We start from the raw sequence: 15,744 nt of genomic DNA on the forward strand, positions 1-15,744 counted from the left end.
AAGCTAACTTCAAATTACAGCACAGCAGGCTGTGGCAGGAAGCTTGAAAAATATTAGCCTTAGGAGTGTATAGCAGTTTTATGCTTTTTTTAAATTGCCAGATGGCAAGCATTTAGGGAAATAATGATTGTAAGTAACTTTTTTTTTCTTTTGCTTAGACCATTTATTAAATATCTGCTGAAAAATAGCCTCTATTATGAACTTTTATTTAGCAGTGAGACAAATGTATAAGTTATTTTTGTATCAGTAGGTAACTTTACATCAGAGACGACATAAATCACATGTGGGGTTCTCCAAGGTTCCATCCTGGGTTCCTCCTGTTCTAGATCTCCATGCTCCTCTAGCTCAGATCATGAACATCATCAGCTACCATCACTATGCAGACGACACACAGCTCTACATCACCATGTCACCAGGTGACTATGAACATGGACCCGGTTCTGAAGTCCTCACTAAGACTAAGAACGTAGAGAACATGGACCCGGTTCTGAAGTCCTCACTAAGACTAAGAACGTAGAGAACATGGACCTGGTTCTGAAGTCCTCACTAAGACTAAGAACGTAGAGAACATGGACCCGGTTCTGAAGTCCTCACTAAGACTAAGAACGTAGAGAACATGGACCCGGTTCTGAAGTCCTCACTAAGACTAAGAACGTAGAGAACATGGACCCGGTTCTGAAGTCCTTCCACTAAGACTAAGAACGTAGAGAACATGGACCCGGTTCTGAAGTCCTCACTAAGACTAAGAATGTAGAGAACATGGACCCGGTTCTGAAGTCCTCACTAAGACTAAGAATGTAGAGAACATGGACCCGGTTCTGAAGTCCTCATTAAGACTAAGAATGTAGAGAACATGGACCCGGTTCTAAAGTCCTTCCACTAAGACTAAGAACGTAGAGAACATGGACCCGGTTCTGAAGTCCTCACTAAGACTAAGAACGTAGAGAACATGGACCCGGTTCTGAAGTCCTTCCACTAAGACTAAGAACGTAGAGAACATGGACCCGGTTCTGAAGTCCTCACTAAGACTAAGAACGTAGAGAACATGGACCCGGTTCTGAAGTCCTTCCACTAAGACTAAGAACGTAGAGAACATGGACCCGGTTCTGAAGTCCTCACTAAGACTAAGAACGTAGAGAACATGGAACCGGTTCTGAAGTCCTTCCACTAAGACTAAGAACGTAGAGAACATGGACCCGGTTCTGAAGTCCTTCCACTAAGACTAAGAACGTAGAGAACATGGACCCGGTTCTGAAGTCCTTCCATGGCTCCCTGGATCTCAGAGAATAGACTTTAAAATCCTTCTGTTAGTCTATAAATCCCTGAATTAGCACCTAAATCCTTCACAGACTTGTTATCAGGGCATCAACCCTCCAGACCACTCAGGTCTTCTGGCTCCAGCCTGCTCTGCAGAACCAGAACCAGAACCTCTGTAATGTTTTCTTTTCTTATGTTCTGCTCATGTTCACCACTTTGAACTATCGTGTTACTGAAACTAAACTTGCCTAGCCTATTTTACAAAAGCAACGATCCTGAATCTCCCTACATGTGCGGAAAGCCTGAGTTCCTTTAAATCAAGATTAAAAACACATTTGTTTAGGATTGCCTTCAAATGTTCTAGTCAACTGAAACACCACTTTTTTGTTCTATTTTCTATCTACATTTTATTCCTACTTGCTTTTATTCTGTTTTAATTTGCTATATTTTAATCATGTAAAGCACTTTGCATTGTCCCTGTACTGAATTGTGCTATATAAATACATTTGCCTTGCCTTGCCTACATGTGAGAACAACCACTGAAAATCACGTTAAACTGGATCTCACCAGTAAAATGAAATAAAGAAATAACCAAGTAAAGCTGCATGATGAAGCATACATTTAAACTTATCTGACTTAAAACTGATAGAGGAAGTAGGATGGGCCCTGTTGTGTATTTATTAAAGCTTATTTGTGCCATTAATCACCCATAATTAGGCTGTGTCTGAATTCCCATGATCACCAAGATGCCAACAGCATCCAGGAGTTGAGTAAGGAAAGTTTAAAGTGGGGGGTTGTGTTTTTTTCTTCCAGGCTTTGTATGAACGGGGGGCCCACTGTCTCAAACTGCAGAGTCCCCTGAACTTGGCCTAGTTTTTAGCGCCGGGGATCAGTGAGATGGTTTCAGCAGAACATTAGCAGGTTTTAGCTTTAATCATTGCAGCGTCTCATTTTATGAAATGAAATGAAATGAAATTTATTCGAACATGATACAAATATAAAAATAAAATAGTGCACAGTAACAAGAAGTGCATAAGAAAGAAGAGAAAATACAGATTTTTTTTGTTTCAGTTAACATATCATGCTCAAAATGGGGTAGGAAGAAGTGAGAACTTATAAACTCCTACCCCTAAACACTTGAGAATTTAGAGTCCTACTGTCATTAAAGAAAAAAAAATCAAAATCAAAGTGGCAGTTAGAAGTAACAGTTACTAATATTTCCCTATACATTTTCCCATTTTATGCTGGTTTATCTTTCTAAACCCTTACACCAAGTTATTATCTTCAATACACACCTTATTGCTTTCTGTCCTCATGTGTGTATCTATTGAAAATTACCTCTTTGTACTTTCTTTTGAATTGTGTTAAACTATTGCTTTGTTTTAAATCTTCATGTAACTTATTCCATAACTTTACACCTTTAATTGAAATACAGAAGCCTTTCCTTGTTGTTCTAAAATTGCGGATCTTGAAGATTGAGTGACCCCTTAAGTTATACCCCCCTTCTCTTTCAGAAAACGTGCTCTGTATCGTTTTCTGTATCGTTATCTGCAGCCCTGAAGGCTGAAGACCTTCCCGTCGTGTTTTTCTTGGACGTGATAAAGAACTCGCTGTAATTCAGAGCATTTCTGTAGCTTTGCTCATCAGGATGGGAGCCGCAGTCATTCGGTGACATCATGGTGGCGGGCAACAGTTGTTTCCCATTAAAATAACCACAAATGATATCAGCAGCTATGACAGATCCCTGGTTCCTTCCACCGTCCAACAGAAAACTTTTACTGACATTACTGTCATTTTTAACATGGTAGAAAAATCCCTCTTTTTTTTTTTGTTGCCGGCAGCTGAATCTAATTTAATAATGTTAGGATCCATATTTACATGAGAATAGTGGCCACCTACTGTAATAGATGGATAGATACCAAGAAGTCAACAGTGGAAAAATGCCTCAGGACAAAGAAGCTGGCAGTTTGCCGTGCAGGCCAGCTGTGGCGCTCCATGCATCTGCAGCGTTGCAGCTTCTAATCGTTTTTAATCTACAGACGGGAGGCTCTCTTTGTGTGGATCTCGCTCCAGACATCTCACCTCTTCTTCTTCTACTACTTCTTTTTCTTCTTCTGTGGTCGGGCGACAGGAAGGCAACCTGGTTTGGATTTTCCCACAGATCTGCCGGTGAGAGTGGTGGTCCCCCCAAAAACAGCCAGAGCTTTGGCACGGTGGCCATGTTGGCACCAACCCAAGCAGCCCCCCCCCCCCCCCCCCCAAACCCCCTACCCATTTTCCCAGGGCCCTGGGAGTTCTTCCATCACTAACAAAATACCACTTCCCATTCCTCTCTAACCTTCACACCCCTGGCCTCCGACGCCACCCTCCCATGACGGCGTACCCCCCCCCCCCTTTCCCCCCCAAAAAATTAAACCTCACATGATTTCTGCATCTTTTTTCCCATCACTCCCCAGAATATCCTAACATGTTTTATTCACTTTTTGTCATTTTGAAGCTTTAACTTGTCTTTTAACTCGTAAAATTACAGAATTACAGCCTGAAAACGCGACCCCCCGCCACCTTTAAGGGGGTTTAAAGGGAAAAGTTTCCTCTTCACACAGTCCTCATGGGGGGGGGGGGGGGGGGGGGGGGGAGGTTATAAATATGAGCCGTCGCTGTGCAGAAAGCCCGGCCTGTTTACACTGCAAAAATGGATCTAAAAATAAGTAAAATGTTGTTAAAGTTAGTGTATTAATCCTTGATTTGAGCAGGTAAATAAGATTATCTGTATTTTTACCCCTAAAATAAGATAATTAGACATCCTGCATTTGAAATAAGATGACGGAGATGAATTGTTCCCATTTTAAGTGCAAAAATCTTATTCCATTGGCAAATAGTCTTATCTACCTGCTCAAATCAAGGACAAATACACTTATTTTAAGAACATTTTACTTATTTCTAGTTCTGTTTTTGCAGTGTACTGGCCCTGGCTCCCAGCGCCACAGTGATACACTGCAAAAATACAACTATAAATAAATAAAATGCTCTTAAAATTAGTATATTTGTCCTTGATTTGAGCAGGTAAATAAGATGATCTGCCAATGGAATAAGATTTTTCTACTTAAAATAGGAGCAATTCATCTCCATCATCTTATTTCAAGTGCAGGATGACTAATTATCTTATTTTAGGGGTAAAGATACTCATTCCATTGGCAGCTAATCTTATTTACCTGCTCAAATCAAGGACAAATACACTTACTTTAAGAACATTTTACTTATTTCTAGTTCTGTTTTTGCAGTGTACCGGCCCTGGCTCCCAGCGCCGCAGTGATATAACGTGTTCACAGACGTGTGCGTGTATGGGTAACGTGTAATGACATTATTCTCACCAGGGTGACCCCCCCCCACCCCCCCTTTATTGTCGCTGCGCTTTCTTCTCCCGAGCTCGTGAAATTGACATAAGCTTCACACACATTCCAGGCATTTTTTTCTCAAGCCCGGGTCTCTTTGGGGCCTTTCACGGAGCGGAGCATCAGTATGAGCAGCACCACCTACTGACGGCGTCAACGCACAAAGTCCCACACTGTTCAAACTGGGTCGCCTCGCCTCTCAGGCTGATTGATCGCAGATCGACGTGTGAAGCGCAGAGACGGCCGTCCCTAAACACGCTGGGATTCGGGTCAAAAGGAAGAGGAGTGCGAATCCTTCACATTAAAGCACAAATTGTAGTTTTTAAATTACTGTCACCCTGGTTTTTCTACTGAAGCGTAAGCAGCAAACTCAGATGGCATTTCTCCGGGATCTGCAGCAAACAAACAAATATAGAACAGATAAAACGCCTTAAAACTCTAACAATGTACCCCTTTAATGCAAAGATGAACCAACAGGGATGAGTTATCATTATCAGGCAGTTTGCATTCGCATTCATCTGAGTCAGTAGTTTTAAAGAAGCATCTTTTGCTGCAGGTCTTCTTCCAGGACAGCTCCATCTCAGCTCCATCCATCCTCCCAACAACATCCCAGCTTCCCTGTCGCTGCTGCATCATTTCCTTTGACACTTTGGGTTAATTTGTCACGTTTGATGATCCATATGTGCTTCTACGTTTTGATTTTCCCAGAGGCGGTGGTTTAGTGAATATATCTCTGTTGCACCGAGCCGGCCCAAGAAATGAGCGAATAAAGCGGCTGCTTAGGGTGCCACGCCGTCATGATCAACCCTCTCAAAAAAAGGGATGCACGACACCTCTGCATGAGAACTGAAATCGGACAATGTGGATTTATTATTTTTTTTTTTTGTGCATCTATATTAGACCGATGAGTGAAACCGGGCCGTTATTAATCATTGTTGAGTATTTCCATCTTGCTCCGTCTGTGGATGTGTTTTAGGAGAGAGAGGAGCAATGCCAGCGGGTTGGTCGCGTTTTACACGGTGTCAAAAGAGTAGCCAAATTTCTGTTTTTAGCCATAACAGGCATGGTGTCAGATTTTAATGTTGATTAAATGTTAATGAGCCTAATTAACCAGAAGTGGGCCCACCTGTTCCACCAATCACACTGCAAAAAACGGAACTAAAAATAAGTAAAATTTTCCTAAAATTAGTGTATCTGTCCTTAATTTGAGCAGGTAAATGAAATGATCTGTCAATAGAATAAGATTTTTGCACTTATAATAGGAACAATTCATCTCCATCATCTTATTTCAAGTACAGGATTCAATTCAATTTATTTTATTTCTATAGCACCAATTCATGATACAAGTCATCTCAAGGCTCTTTCCAAAGTCAGACTCCATCAGATCCTCCAGGTTGGTCAGAAAGTTTCCTCTCTAAGGAAACCCAGCAGGTTGCATCAAGTCTCTCCAAGCAGCATTCACTCCTCCTGAAAGAGCGTAGAGCCACAGTGGACAGTCGTCTGCATTGTTGATGGCTTTGCAGCAATCCCTCATACTGAGCATGCATGAAGCGACAGTGGAGAGGAAAACTCCCCTTTAACAGGGAGGAGAACCTCCAGCAGAACCAGAACCAGGCTCAGTGTGAACGCTCATCTGCCTCCACCCACTGGGGCTTAGAGAAGACAGAGCAGAGACACAGAAAGCACAGAAGCTCACATTGACCCAGGAGTACTTTCTATGTTAGAGAAGACAGAGCAGAGACACAGAAAGCACAGAAGCTCACATTGACCCAGGAGTACTTCTATGTTAGATGGTAATAGCGGATGTCTAATTATCTTAATTTAGGGGTCAAAATACTCTTTCCATTGGCAGATGATCTTATTTACCTGCTCAAATCAAGGACAAAAACACTATGTTTAAGAACATTTTGTTTATTTTTAGATACGTTTTTGCAGAGCAGGCTCGCCTCACAGCTTTCATGCGTTCTGTTAATTGGTGTTAATTGGACCCACCTGGTTCCTACACCTCTGATCACATTCTAAAGGTTTATTAAACGTCTCAGCTTGGTCTCTCATTCCCTGATTTCCTGATTCCCTCAGTCACTTTATCATGAGTTCTGCTCCTGTCCTCCAGTGTCTTTTGCATGTTTGGATGCATTTACGAAATCGTCTCAACCTGATTTTGCCACTGGCTGCGTTTGGTTCCATCTGCAGCGCAGCGAATCACAACGCAGAGAAAGAAAGCCTCCCCACACCATGACGCTGCCACCACCATGTTTCACTGTGGGGATGGTGGATCTCTGCAGCTCCTCCAGAGCCACCATGGTCCCCCTGCTTCTCTGATCATCGCTCCCCTCTCAATGCACATTAAATAACGTTGAAATGCGACTAGTGCTGCCAGCTGTGCCACTGTGCAAGCCTGAAATTAAGAAAAAATAAAATAACAGAACATATAATTACATTATGGATCATATAACACCCATATTGCTCTCCAGATAAAGGATGTTAGGTGTTCGGACCTCTTCCATGTCCACATAAAATCCAGCACCTTGACCTGCAGACTGCTTCAATAAACAGCTGTGGAAGAACGGGTCACTCCCAGTTGATGTGTCTGGAAATCACAGGGTGGGTCGGAGGATGCTGAATAACGGTGATCAGATGGCACCAACGTCCTGCAGCTGCAGAATAGCTGCAGACCTCCAGACTTCAGTCGCAGGAGAAAAGCGCTCTGTCTGACTGCGTGGTGCCAGGTGTACAGTTCTGTGGAGGGATGACCACGGTGACCACGGCTTGGAGTCTTGATGCTTCGGTAAAACAAACATTTTGACAACCTCCATCCAGACATAAAAAGTTGGGTTTGCTGTGGAAGAGCTGTACTGGCCCAGCAGAACAACCTTTGAATGAATGAGAGCACAGTTTGTGACCCAGACCTTCCCGTCCCACATCAGTGTCTGACCTCATAATTAGGCTTCTGGACTAATGGTCAGAAAATGACTTCTGGCCTTATGGAAAGCCGTCCTAGACAAACTGATTCTGCTGTAGCTGCAAAGAGTGAACTGTTAAAGGTTCATATTGTTGGTGTAGGAGTCCGTTCCTCTCATTAAAGATTACAGATACACTCTTGTGTTGTTGTTTTTTTACGTTCCTGAAGATCCTCTGAGACAATGAGCAGCAGATTTTCTTCTCCGTCATCCTCTAGAGGTGAAAAGGTTTTACCAAATCTTTTTGTGTTTATAATCCACTTTCAGCTTGTTGCTTAAAGCTGTTTGGACGACACAGTAGATGAGATCAAAAAGTCTCTTTAGTTTCTTTCTGTTCACCGTTGGGGTACAGCGGCTGTTTTTTGTTTAATCGCTGTCTGATAGAAACGACGCCCCTAAATGGTCCTCGTACACTTTTTACAACAAAGACTTTACAGCAAAAGTGGCATTTCTGTGTTCCCCTGATTGATATCATGTGACTTTAACTATGTGCAGAATATCAGTTCTGCTGCATGATCCACCTCTGTAGCCTGTTGGTTTTTTTTTGCTTTTGTCCACAAACTGTGACGACGTTTTGCCCTGAGATCACCAAACAAAAGAGCTTCATACGGGAAGCGAGGAAAACAAAGGACTCCAAAGCAATCCAGCATTCCTGGGACCAAACAACAACAGATCAATCCCATTCAAAGCAGCCATGTCTCTTTGCTGTTTCCTGCTGCTGGGTCACCGGCATGCTGACCGCGTCCTGGAGCTCCTCCTCAGGTCATTCTCTTAGCTCTCTGCCACCCCCCCTCCCCCCCCCAACGAGCTCCTGGAGGTAAAGACAAAGGACGTGCAAACTCCTTTAAATGTGCATCACCTTACTTTGTCATTAACGGAGTCGTGTGTTTAGTAGCCGCTCTAATCTCACAGAGCTGCAGGAAGTTTTGGCTCCCTCGCAGATTTCTTTCAGTTTTTAAATGTTTCAGATCATGAAATATATTTAATACCAGACAAAGACAACCTGAGTAAATGCAAAATGTAGCTGGAAGCTCAGTTTCCACATGCAAAGATCTCAAAAAGCAACACACCACCTCTTAGGTTAAAGAAATTCAACAACAGATGAGAGAATAAGGGTTAAAAAGATTTATTTTAAGGCTTTGGGACTCCAGAGAACAAATATCCACAAATGGAGAAAATAGTGAAGACTGTGAAGGTTAAAACTATAGTCCTATTGAGATGCTGCAGTTTGAGCTTAAATAGGCCTTTCATGCTGGAAAACCCTCCTTTATTTAATTCTGCACAGAAAAGTGGGATAAAATTCCTTAGCAAATTAAAAAAAGAAAGATATCCAGTAAAATAAATTAATGGTACTATTTAAAACAACAGCATGATGCAGTGAGGAGGGTTTTCTTCCCCGTTTACAGGAGACAAACTCCTGTTAAAGGGGAGTGTTCCTCTCCACTGTCGCTTCATGCATGCTCAGTATGAGGGATTGCTGCAAAGCCATCAACAATGCAGACGACTGTCCACTGTGGCTCTACGCTCTTTCAGGAGGAGTGGTTTTATTCATCAGGGACAGGGAAGCAATGTGATGAAAGATGGAGATAAATCAGGACCATCCTGGAGGAGAACCTGTTAGAGGCTGCAGAAAACCTGAGACTGAGGTGAAGATTCACCTTCCAGCAGGAGAACCAGCCTGAACCTGCAGCCTGAGACACTATGGGATGGTTTAGATCAGAGTAGATCCATGGGTTAGAATGGCCTAGTCAAAGTCCAGACCTAAATCCACCTGAGAATCTCTGGCAAGACATGAAAAATGTTTAGAGTCTCTCTGATCTGACTGAGCTTCAGGCATTTTGCACAGAAGAATGTGTTAAAATTGTCGTTTCCTGGATGTGCAGAGCAGGTGGAACCGCAGGTAAAGGTGGTTCTACAAAGTAAAAACTCAGGGGGGGGGTTGAGAGCATTTGCACGCATCAGGAATCAGAACTCCCTCACAAAGACACTTTGCACTCATGGCGATGAGCAGTGAACAACAAACCAGTATCCTGTGCAGCTCTGTAACGGGCAGCTGACGGTGGGCGTTTCCCTCCGTCGTTTGTGCCTGACAGGACTTCACCGACTCCAGCGGCACAACCTGACCACAACAGAGCAACCAGAGGGAGCAACATGCCCGGCCACATCACAGGAAGAGGCAGAGCGCCCACATCACAAGCGCATAGCCAGCAGAACCACAGCTAGGAGCAGAGATCCGACTCAGCCGCACAGCAGATGTGTGGCCCGAGCATCCTGACGCCGCTTTGCTCACATGCCGACTGCAAATGAAAAGAAAACAAAAGCTTTGCTCCTCTGGCTCCTTGTGCCGCCTCTCAAAGCTGCCCTTGCTGCGTCGAGGCCTGTTGCTCATCTCATCGGGGTTTTCAAGCTGCAGTCATGAGAGAAAAGATGAACAGAAGTCAGATGAGGAGGGCAGGAACTGAAACTGTAATTAAATCACCACAGACTCTCTGCTCTGCACCAGATTAAACTCACCACTTTCTGTTTAGACCGCCAGTTTCAGTTATTTTATTTGGTTTTGTGATGCTTGTAGATCATCAGGCTGCTGTCAAGCTACGAGTGGAAGAAACATTAAAATGACTTCCAGATGCCTGTTTAATAAATCCCATATAAAACAGGTCTTCACCTCCGGAATATCGGCAAAATTAGAAATATTCTGTCCAGGGGTAATGCTGAAAAACTAGTCAATGCATTTGCTACTTCAAGGCTGGACTATTGTAATTCTTTACTATCAGGAAGTCCACAAAATGCAGTTCAAAGTCTTCAGCTGATCCAAAATGCTGCAGCAAGAGTTCTGATGAAAATCAACAAGAGGGATCATATTTCTCCAATTTTAGCTTCCCTTCATTGGCTTCCTGTTAAATCAAGAATTTAAAATTCTTCTTCTAACGTATAAAGCCCTTAATAATCAAGCTCCATCATATATCAGAGCTCTGATTACCCCGTATGTTCCTAACAGAGCACTTCGCTCTCAGACTGCAGGTCTGCTGGTGGTTCCTAGAGTCTCTAAAAGTAGAATGGGAGGCAGATCCTTTAGCTATCAGGCTCCTCTCCTGTGGAACCAACTCCCAGTTTTGGTCCGTGAGGCAGACACCCTGTCTACTTTTAAGACTAATCTTAAAACTTTCATTTTTGACAAAGCGTCGAGGCAGATGAGCGTTCACACTGAGCCTGGTTCTGGTTCTGCTGGAGGTTCTCCTCCCTGTTAAAGGGGAGTTTTCCTCTCCACTGTCGCTTCATGCATGCTCAGTATGAGGGATTGCTGCAAAGCCATCAACAATGCAGACGACTGTCCACTGTGGCTCTACACTCTTTCAGGAGGAGTGAATGCTGCTTGGAGAGACTTGATGCAACCTGCTGGGTTTCCTTAGAGAGGAAACTTTCTCACCAACCTGGAGGATCTGATGGAGTCTGACTTTGGAAAGAGCCTTGAGAGGACACGTTGTTAATTGGTGCTATATAAATAAAATGTAATTGAATGTCTAACTCTGGCTCTTTTCTGTGGATGATAACTGATCAGTAGTTTTTCCCCTCTTCAGGACCGCTCCTTTGTCTGCTGGAGGAGTCCAGTCCTCCAGACAGAGCTTTGGGTCCAGTCCAGTTTCTGATCAGGCTTTCTGTCGTTGCTACAAACGCTGAGGTAGAGAGTCCAGCGCAGAGCGATCGACTGATTTTAAACATGCTGCTGGTGGCCGTGCACGGATACGACATCCAGCAGGTAACACCCGGGAGTTTACATCCATAATGCTCAGTTCCATCAGCGTCTACATTTTCTCTGCAGACTCAGGTTGTTTGGGGTTTGCTCAGATATGCTGATTTTTTTTTTTATTCAGGGCAACAGCTCAGTCGGTTTGGTAACTGGACCGTAAAATCAAAAGCTCAGATTTTAACCCTGATCAAGACAACAGAAATGATTATGGGTCTGACAGCTCATCCTCAGACTGTACTTCAACTGATCCGTCTCAGGTTCTGGACTCTGAGTAGGTCTTACTGAACTCAGGACCAAGTTTTAGAGCCCGCTCAGATGACAGATATAGTTGCATGTTTTTTTTTACTTGTCCTGTCTGGCAGTGCAGCATTAAGAATTGTTGTCTTAATGCCAAAAAGAGCCCAACAGATTTTACTTTCACAATTGGAGCCTTACTGCTTTCACCATAGTGCTCTGCTTGATTTATATATGCTAGAAGCTTTATTAGAAAGTCCTGGGTCTAGTCAAAGCCCAGCAGAGGTGGGGGGACTTGAAGACACGCCTACAGCACACCTCACCGCTGTCTCACGGCTTCCGTACATGTATAGAAAATTAAACATTAATATATTTAATGGATCTTTGCCTATGTTGTATCGTTATTCTTTGTTGTTTTTTATTTTATTGTGAAAATCAAGGATTTAAATTAAGGCAGTGGAAAGAAATATAGAAAGATTTTTCTCAGCTAAAGCTTGAAATTTCTCCTCAACTCGCCTGCTAGACCTGACCATGCGTCACTGAACGTCTTCCAACGATAGCTGAGAAGCATTAAAGGCCAAATTTAATAATTTTACTCAATCACTGAAAGATCCTGGAGTTAAAAAGTTCTCATGTGCTGCATGTAAATCCAAACACCACTAAGGTTTTTACCTGTCAGCTCATTTCATCCCTTTTGTCCATATTTGGCCTAAACCACCATATTTCCCCACATTTCATACTGGGTCCAGAAAGTAGAGGGGTTGGTGATTTCTTTGACAACAGCTCCCTCCTGTGGCTGGATTTAGAATAACTGCTTTCTAAAAAAAAAAACACAGAGATAATTATATTTTATCTAAAATGCACATAGTCTGTAACCTTGTGTTTGCTGCCAACTGATTTAGCTTGAATGATTCTGATCAGTTTCAAGCAGACAAAGATAAGTTGAGTAAATAAGATAAAAAATAGTCTCCATATCGCTATTTCTTTTACCGAGGGACAAAACCCATCCAAGCCGAGCTGGCCTGGTGTGAAAAACTAAGCCCAATAACCGGTTTTGGCCAAAGCAACGGGGGATTTTAGAGCAGGAACTGCACGTCTAAGACCAGACCACGGCACCTCAGCTGCATTGGACTCTGGACTTTGACTAGGCCGTTCTAAAAACATCCTTTTGTTTCTGTCTGCCATTAATAAGCTCTCATCTCATCATCCTTTCTCCATTTTCTAGCTAAGGGCTCTAACTGCAGACGATATTAACATTTATTCATAATAAGTCACATAATAGTTTGAATCTGAACCACTTTCAGGGAGGTTCTGTTTCTGATTGGGTCTCAGAGCCACTAGTGACAGAAAACCAAACTATTCACTTTCTTTTCTGGAACGGTTTATTTAGAAGAACGTATCGAGACGTGCTGGCCTTTGGCTTTATCAAAAATATCTGTAAAATACTTTAAAAGAGATTTTTTGACACAGGGAACATGCTCCCATCAGACAAGTTAAAACACTTTGTACAAAATACATGAAGACAAATCTAAAGACGACTCACAGCGACATTCAGAGACAGATTTAGCTCAAAGTCCATCATCTCTATTCACAAACAATCTTTGCGAAGGCTCATTTAAACCCAATCAACCAAGGATTCAAGAATCAACGCGAGTTATGCAGATTGTCTCCCTTCTGTGGATGATAAATGTTTATTATGATTATGTTCAGATGGTCTGTAAAAAGTTGCTTTTAGAAGCAAAAAGGTTTTCCAGGTAGGTTGTTTTTTTCTAATATGAAACGAACCAGAAATCTTCTCGTAGAGTAAATCTGGATAACTTTGTTTTGTTTGTAAACCAGCGTTTATGCGACGATTAACTGCGACAGGCTTCTGTGTTTTTGGCTACTAGACGAACACAGAAGCTGCTTCACAGTCTTTTCCGGTCGGAGACGCAGAGAGAGCGATCAAACGGTCAGGTCCTCCTCCACCTCGTCGTCTTCGTCCCTCAGGACGTGTCTGTGGTCGCCGCTGTCTGAGGGGAAGCCCAGCTCCTTCTGCAGGGCGTCCAGGCTGGCCGCGCTGATGTAGAACCGGATGCTCTGAGGCGGCAGCAGCTTCTGGAGCTCCTCCAGCCTCTGGTAGGCCTGAGGAAAGAAACGCCACATGAGTTCAGCTTTTCTCTTTAGATCAGGGGTGCCGGATCCGGCCCGCCGAACAATTTAGTCCGGCCCTGTGGCTAAATGCATTATCATTATAAAAAAAATAAAAAAATAAAAATTTTCAGTGTCTTGTCTGGCAATGTGGCAATAAGAATTTTTGTCTTAATGCCAAAAAGAGCTCATCAGATTTGACTTTCACAAGTGGAGCAGTACTGCTTTTGCCATAGTGGCTTGATTTATGAATGTGAATAGTTTTATTATGATTCATCTCAAATGATATGGACACTACAATGGGAAAGTAGGAGAGGAAAGGAAGAACAAGAAGAAAAAAGAAAAGGTGAAAGAAAGAGGAGATAAAATGAAGAGAATGATAAAACAATTATTGAAAAAAAACATGTACTTCGTTTAATTGAAAATATGCAGTTCCTATATTGTCCACTAGGTGTGTTTTAATTAGCAGATTAAGCTTCAGATGTGGAAAAATTTAAATAATTTCTTATTTTTTATCTGTTTGATGTATTTTGTCATGCAGGACAGTGTTTTTAAGTTCCAACAAATGTGAATAAATGTTTTTCAACATTGTATAATCACTGTGATCAGTTCTTATGCATAATGCACAAGTAAATGTTTAACTGAGTAAAAGTATTGTTGAAATTGCACACACTTTTCTTAAAAACGCTGAGGTTATTCATAATATATTGCGTAAAAGTGAAATTCATTTAATATAAAAATCAACAACAAGTCCACATTTATTATTTCTATTTAATCTTTTAATGAGTTTACTCGTGTGGCCCTCTTGAGATCAGATTAAGCTGAATGCGGCCCCTCAACCAAAATGAGTTTGACACCCCTGCTATAGATAAATGCAGAGCGGGGAGCTGTGGGTCACAGGTTCTCATGCAGGGAGAAGGAGGACAACAGAGTCACCGTTTGCAGCTGGCCTTGCTGAACGTGGTGCTCGATCAGGAACCCGAAGGCGTCCCCTATCCTGACGGCCGGGTCCAACTCCGGTTCCTCCAGCAAGGCTTCACACAGCCTCACCGCCTCGTCCGGATCATCGGGATACAACCTGCAGAGAAACGCCAACATCACGTCACAGCTAGCATAAAACTATCTGCTTTATGATTAAAACCATGAATCTGTCAAGTTAAATCCTAATAAATGAGATAGACGTTTATGGCTGTAGCTTGCAGTGTTGTAGTCAAGTCACTATGCCTCGAGTCCGAGTCCAGGTTCGAGTCTCCAGTGTTCAAGTCCAAGTTATTAAAAAAAATCCAAGTCCGAGTCGAGTCACTATTGATCAAGTCGAGTCCAAGTTCCGCACTAAAGTAAGCATAGCCTACATGTTTTTAAACTAAAAAAAAAATCCACACTCCACCACATTGCACTAATAATTTAGATATTAAAATCATACACCAAATAATATTCTAATGACATATTAAAATTATAGCCTAATGATATAAAAAAAAAGTCGAGTCTTTTTCTCAATTTCCGAGTCAGAATGATCTGAATGTAGGAGTCCGAGTCCAAGTTCAAGTCATCAGTGCTCAAGTCCAAGTCAAGTCACGAGTCTCTAAATTTAGCTAATGACTCGGACTCGAGTACTACAACACTGGTAGCTTGTAACATAAAGGTTAAGATACTTTAACCAGAAACTGTACGAAGGTGAACATAAAAACATTTGGATTGACACAGCAGAACTAAGACCACTTTACATTTATTCTGCCCCAAAATCCAGATTATCTTCAGTGCATCTGCAAATTTAATTGAAATTTATTTTTATTTATAGCTAATGCTAATTTATCTTAACAGAAGAGCTGAAAACAGTTTAATGGAGTTATAATAAATCATCCACAGATTGTCTTACCATTATCTTCTTTTCTCTGACATAATAAGTTAAATGGGGCACAGAAACTCAACACCTATTGGCAGCAACAGCAGCAACTATTTTGTGATGCATACGACCTGACTTTGATCAATGGTAAATCAAACAGAAAAATTAGCATAAAACAAC

At 42.3% G+C, this 15,744-nt stretch overlaps 1 protein-coding gene across 1 annotated transcript in view; it reads right to left on the reverse strand.

The window, feature by feature from the left end:
- Positions 1–12,950: 12,950 nt before the first annotated feature.
- The window catches only part of ift140 (intraflagellar transport 140 homolog (Chlamydomonas)), a 44,311-nt gene continuing 41,517 nt past the window's right edge, over positions 12,951–15,744 (reverse strand). Inside the window, exons 30-31 of the mRNA XM_036132041.1 lie at positions 14,658–14,799; positions 12,951–13,715 (exon numbers count right to left, since the gene is read on the reverse strand). Coding sequence (XP_035987934.1) covers positions 13,536–13,715; positions 14,658–14,799 — 322 coding nt within the window. The 3' untranslated portion in view covers positions 12,951–13,535. The remainder of the gene's footprint in view (positions 13,716–14,657; positions 14,800–15,744) is intronic.

Source organism: Fundulus heteroclitus, unplaced genomic scaffold, assembly GCF_011125445.2.
Source record: "Fundulus heteroclitus isolate FHET01 unplaced genomic scaffold, MU-UCD_Fhet_4.1 scaffold_47, whole genome shotgun sequence".
Taxonomy (NCBI): domain Eukaryota; kingdom Metazoa; phylum Chordata; class Actinopteri; order Cyprinodontiformes; family Fundulidae; genus Fundulus; species Fundulus heteroclitus.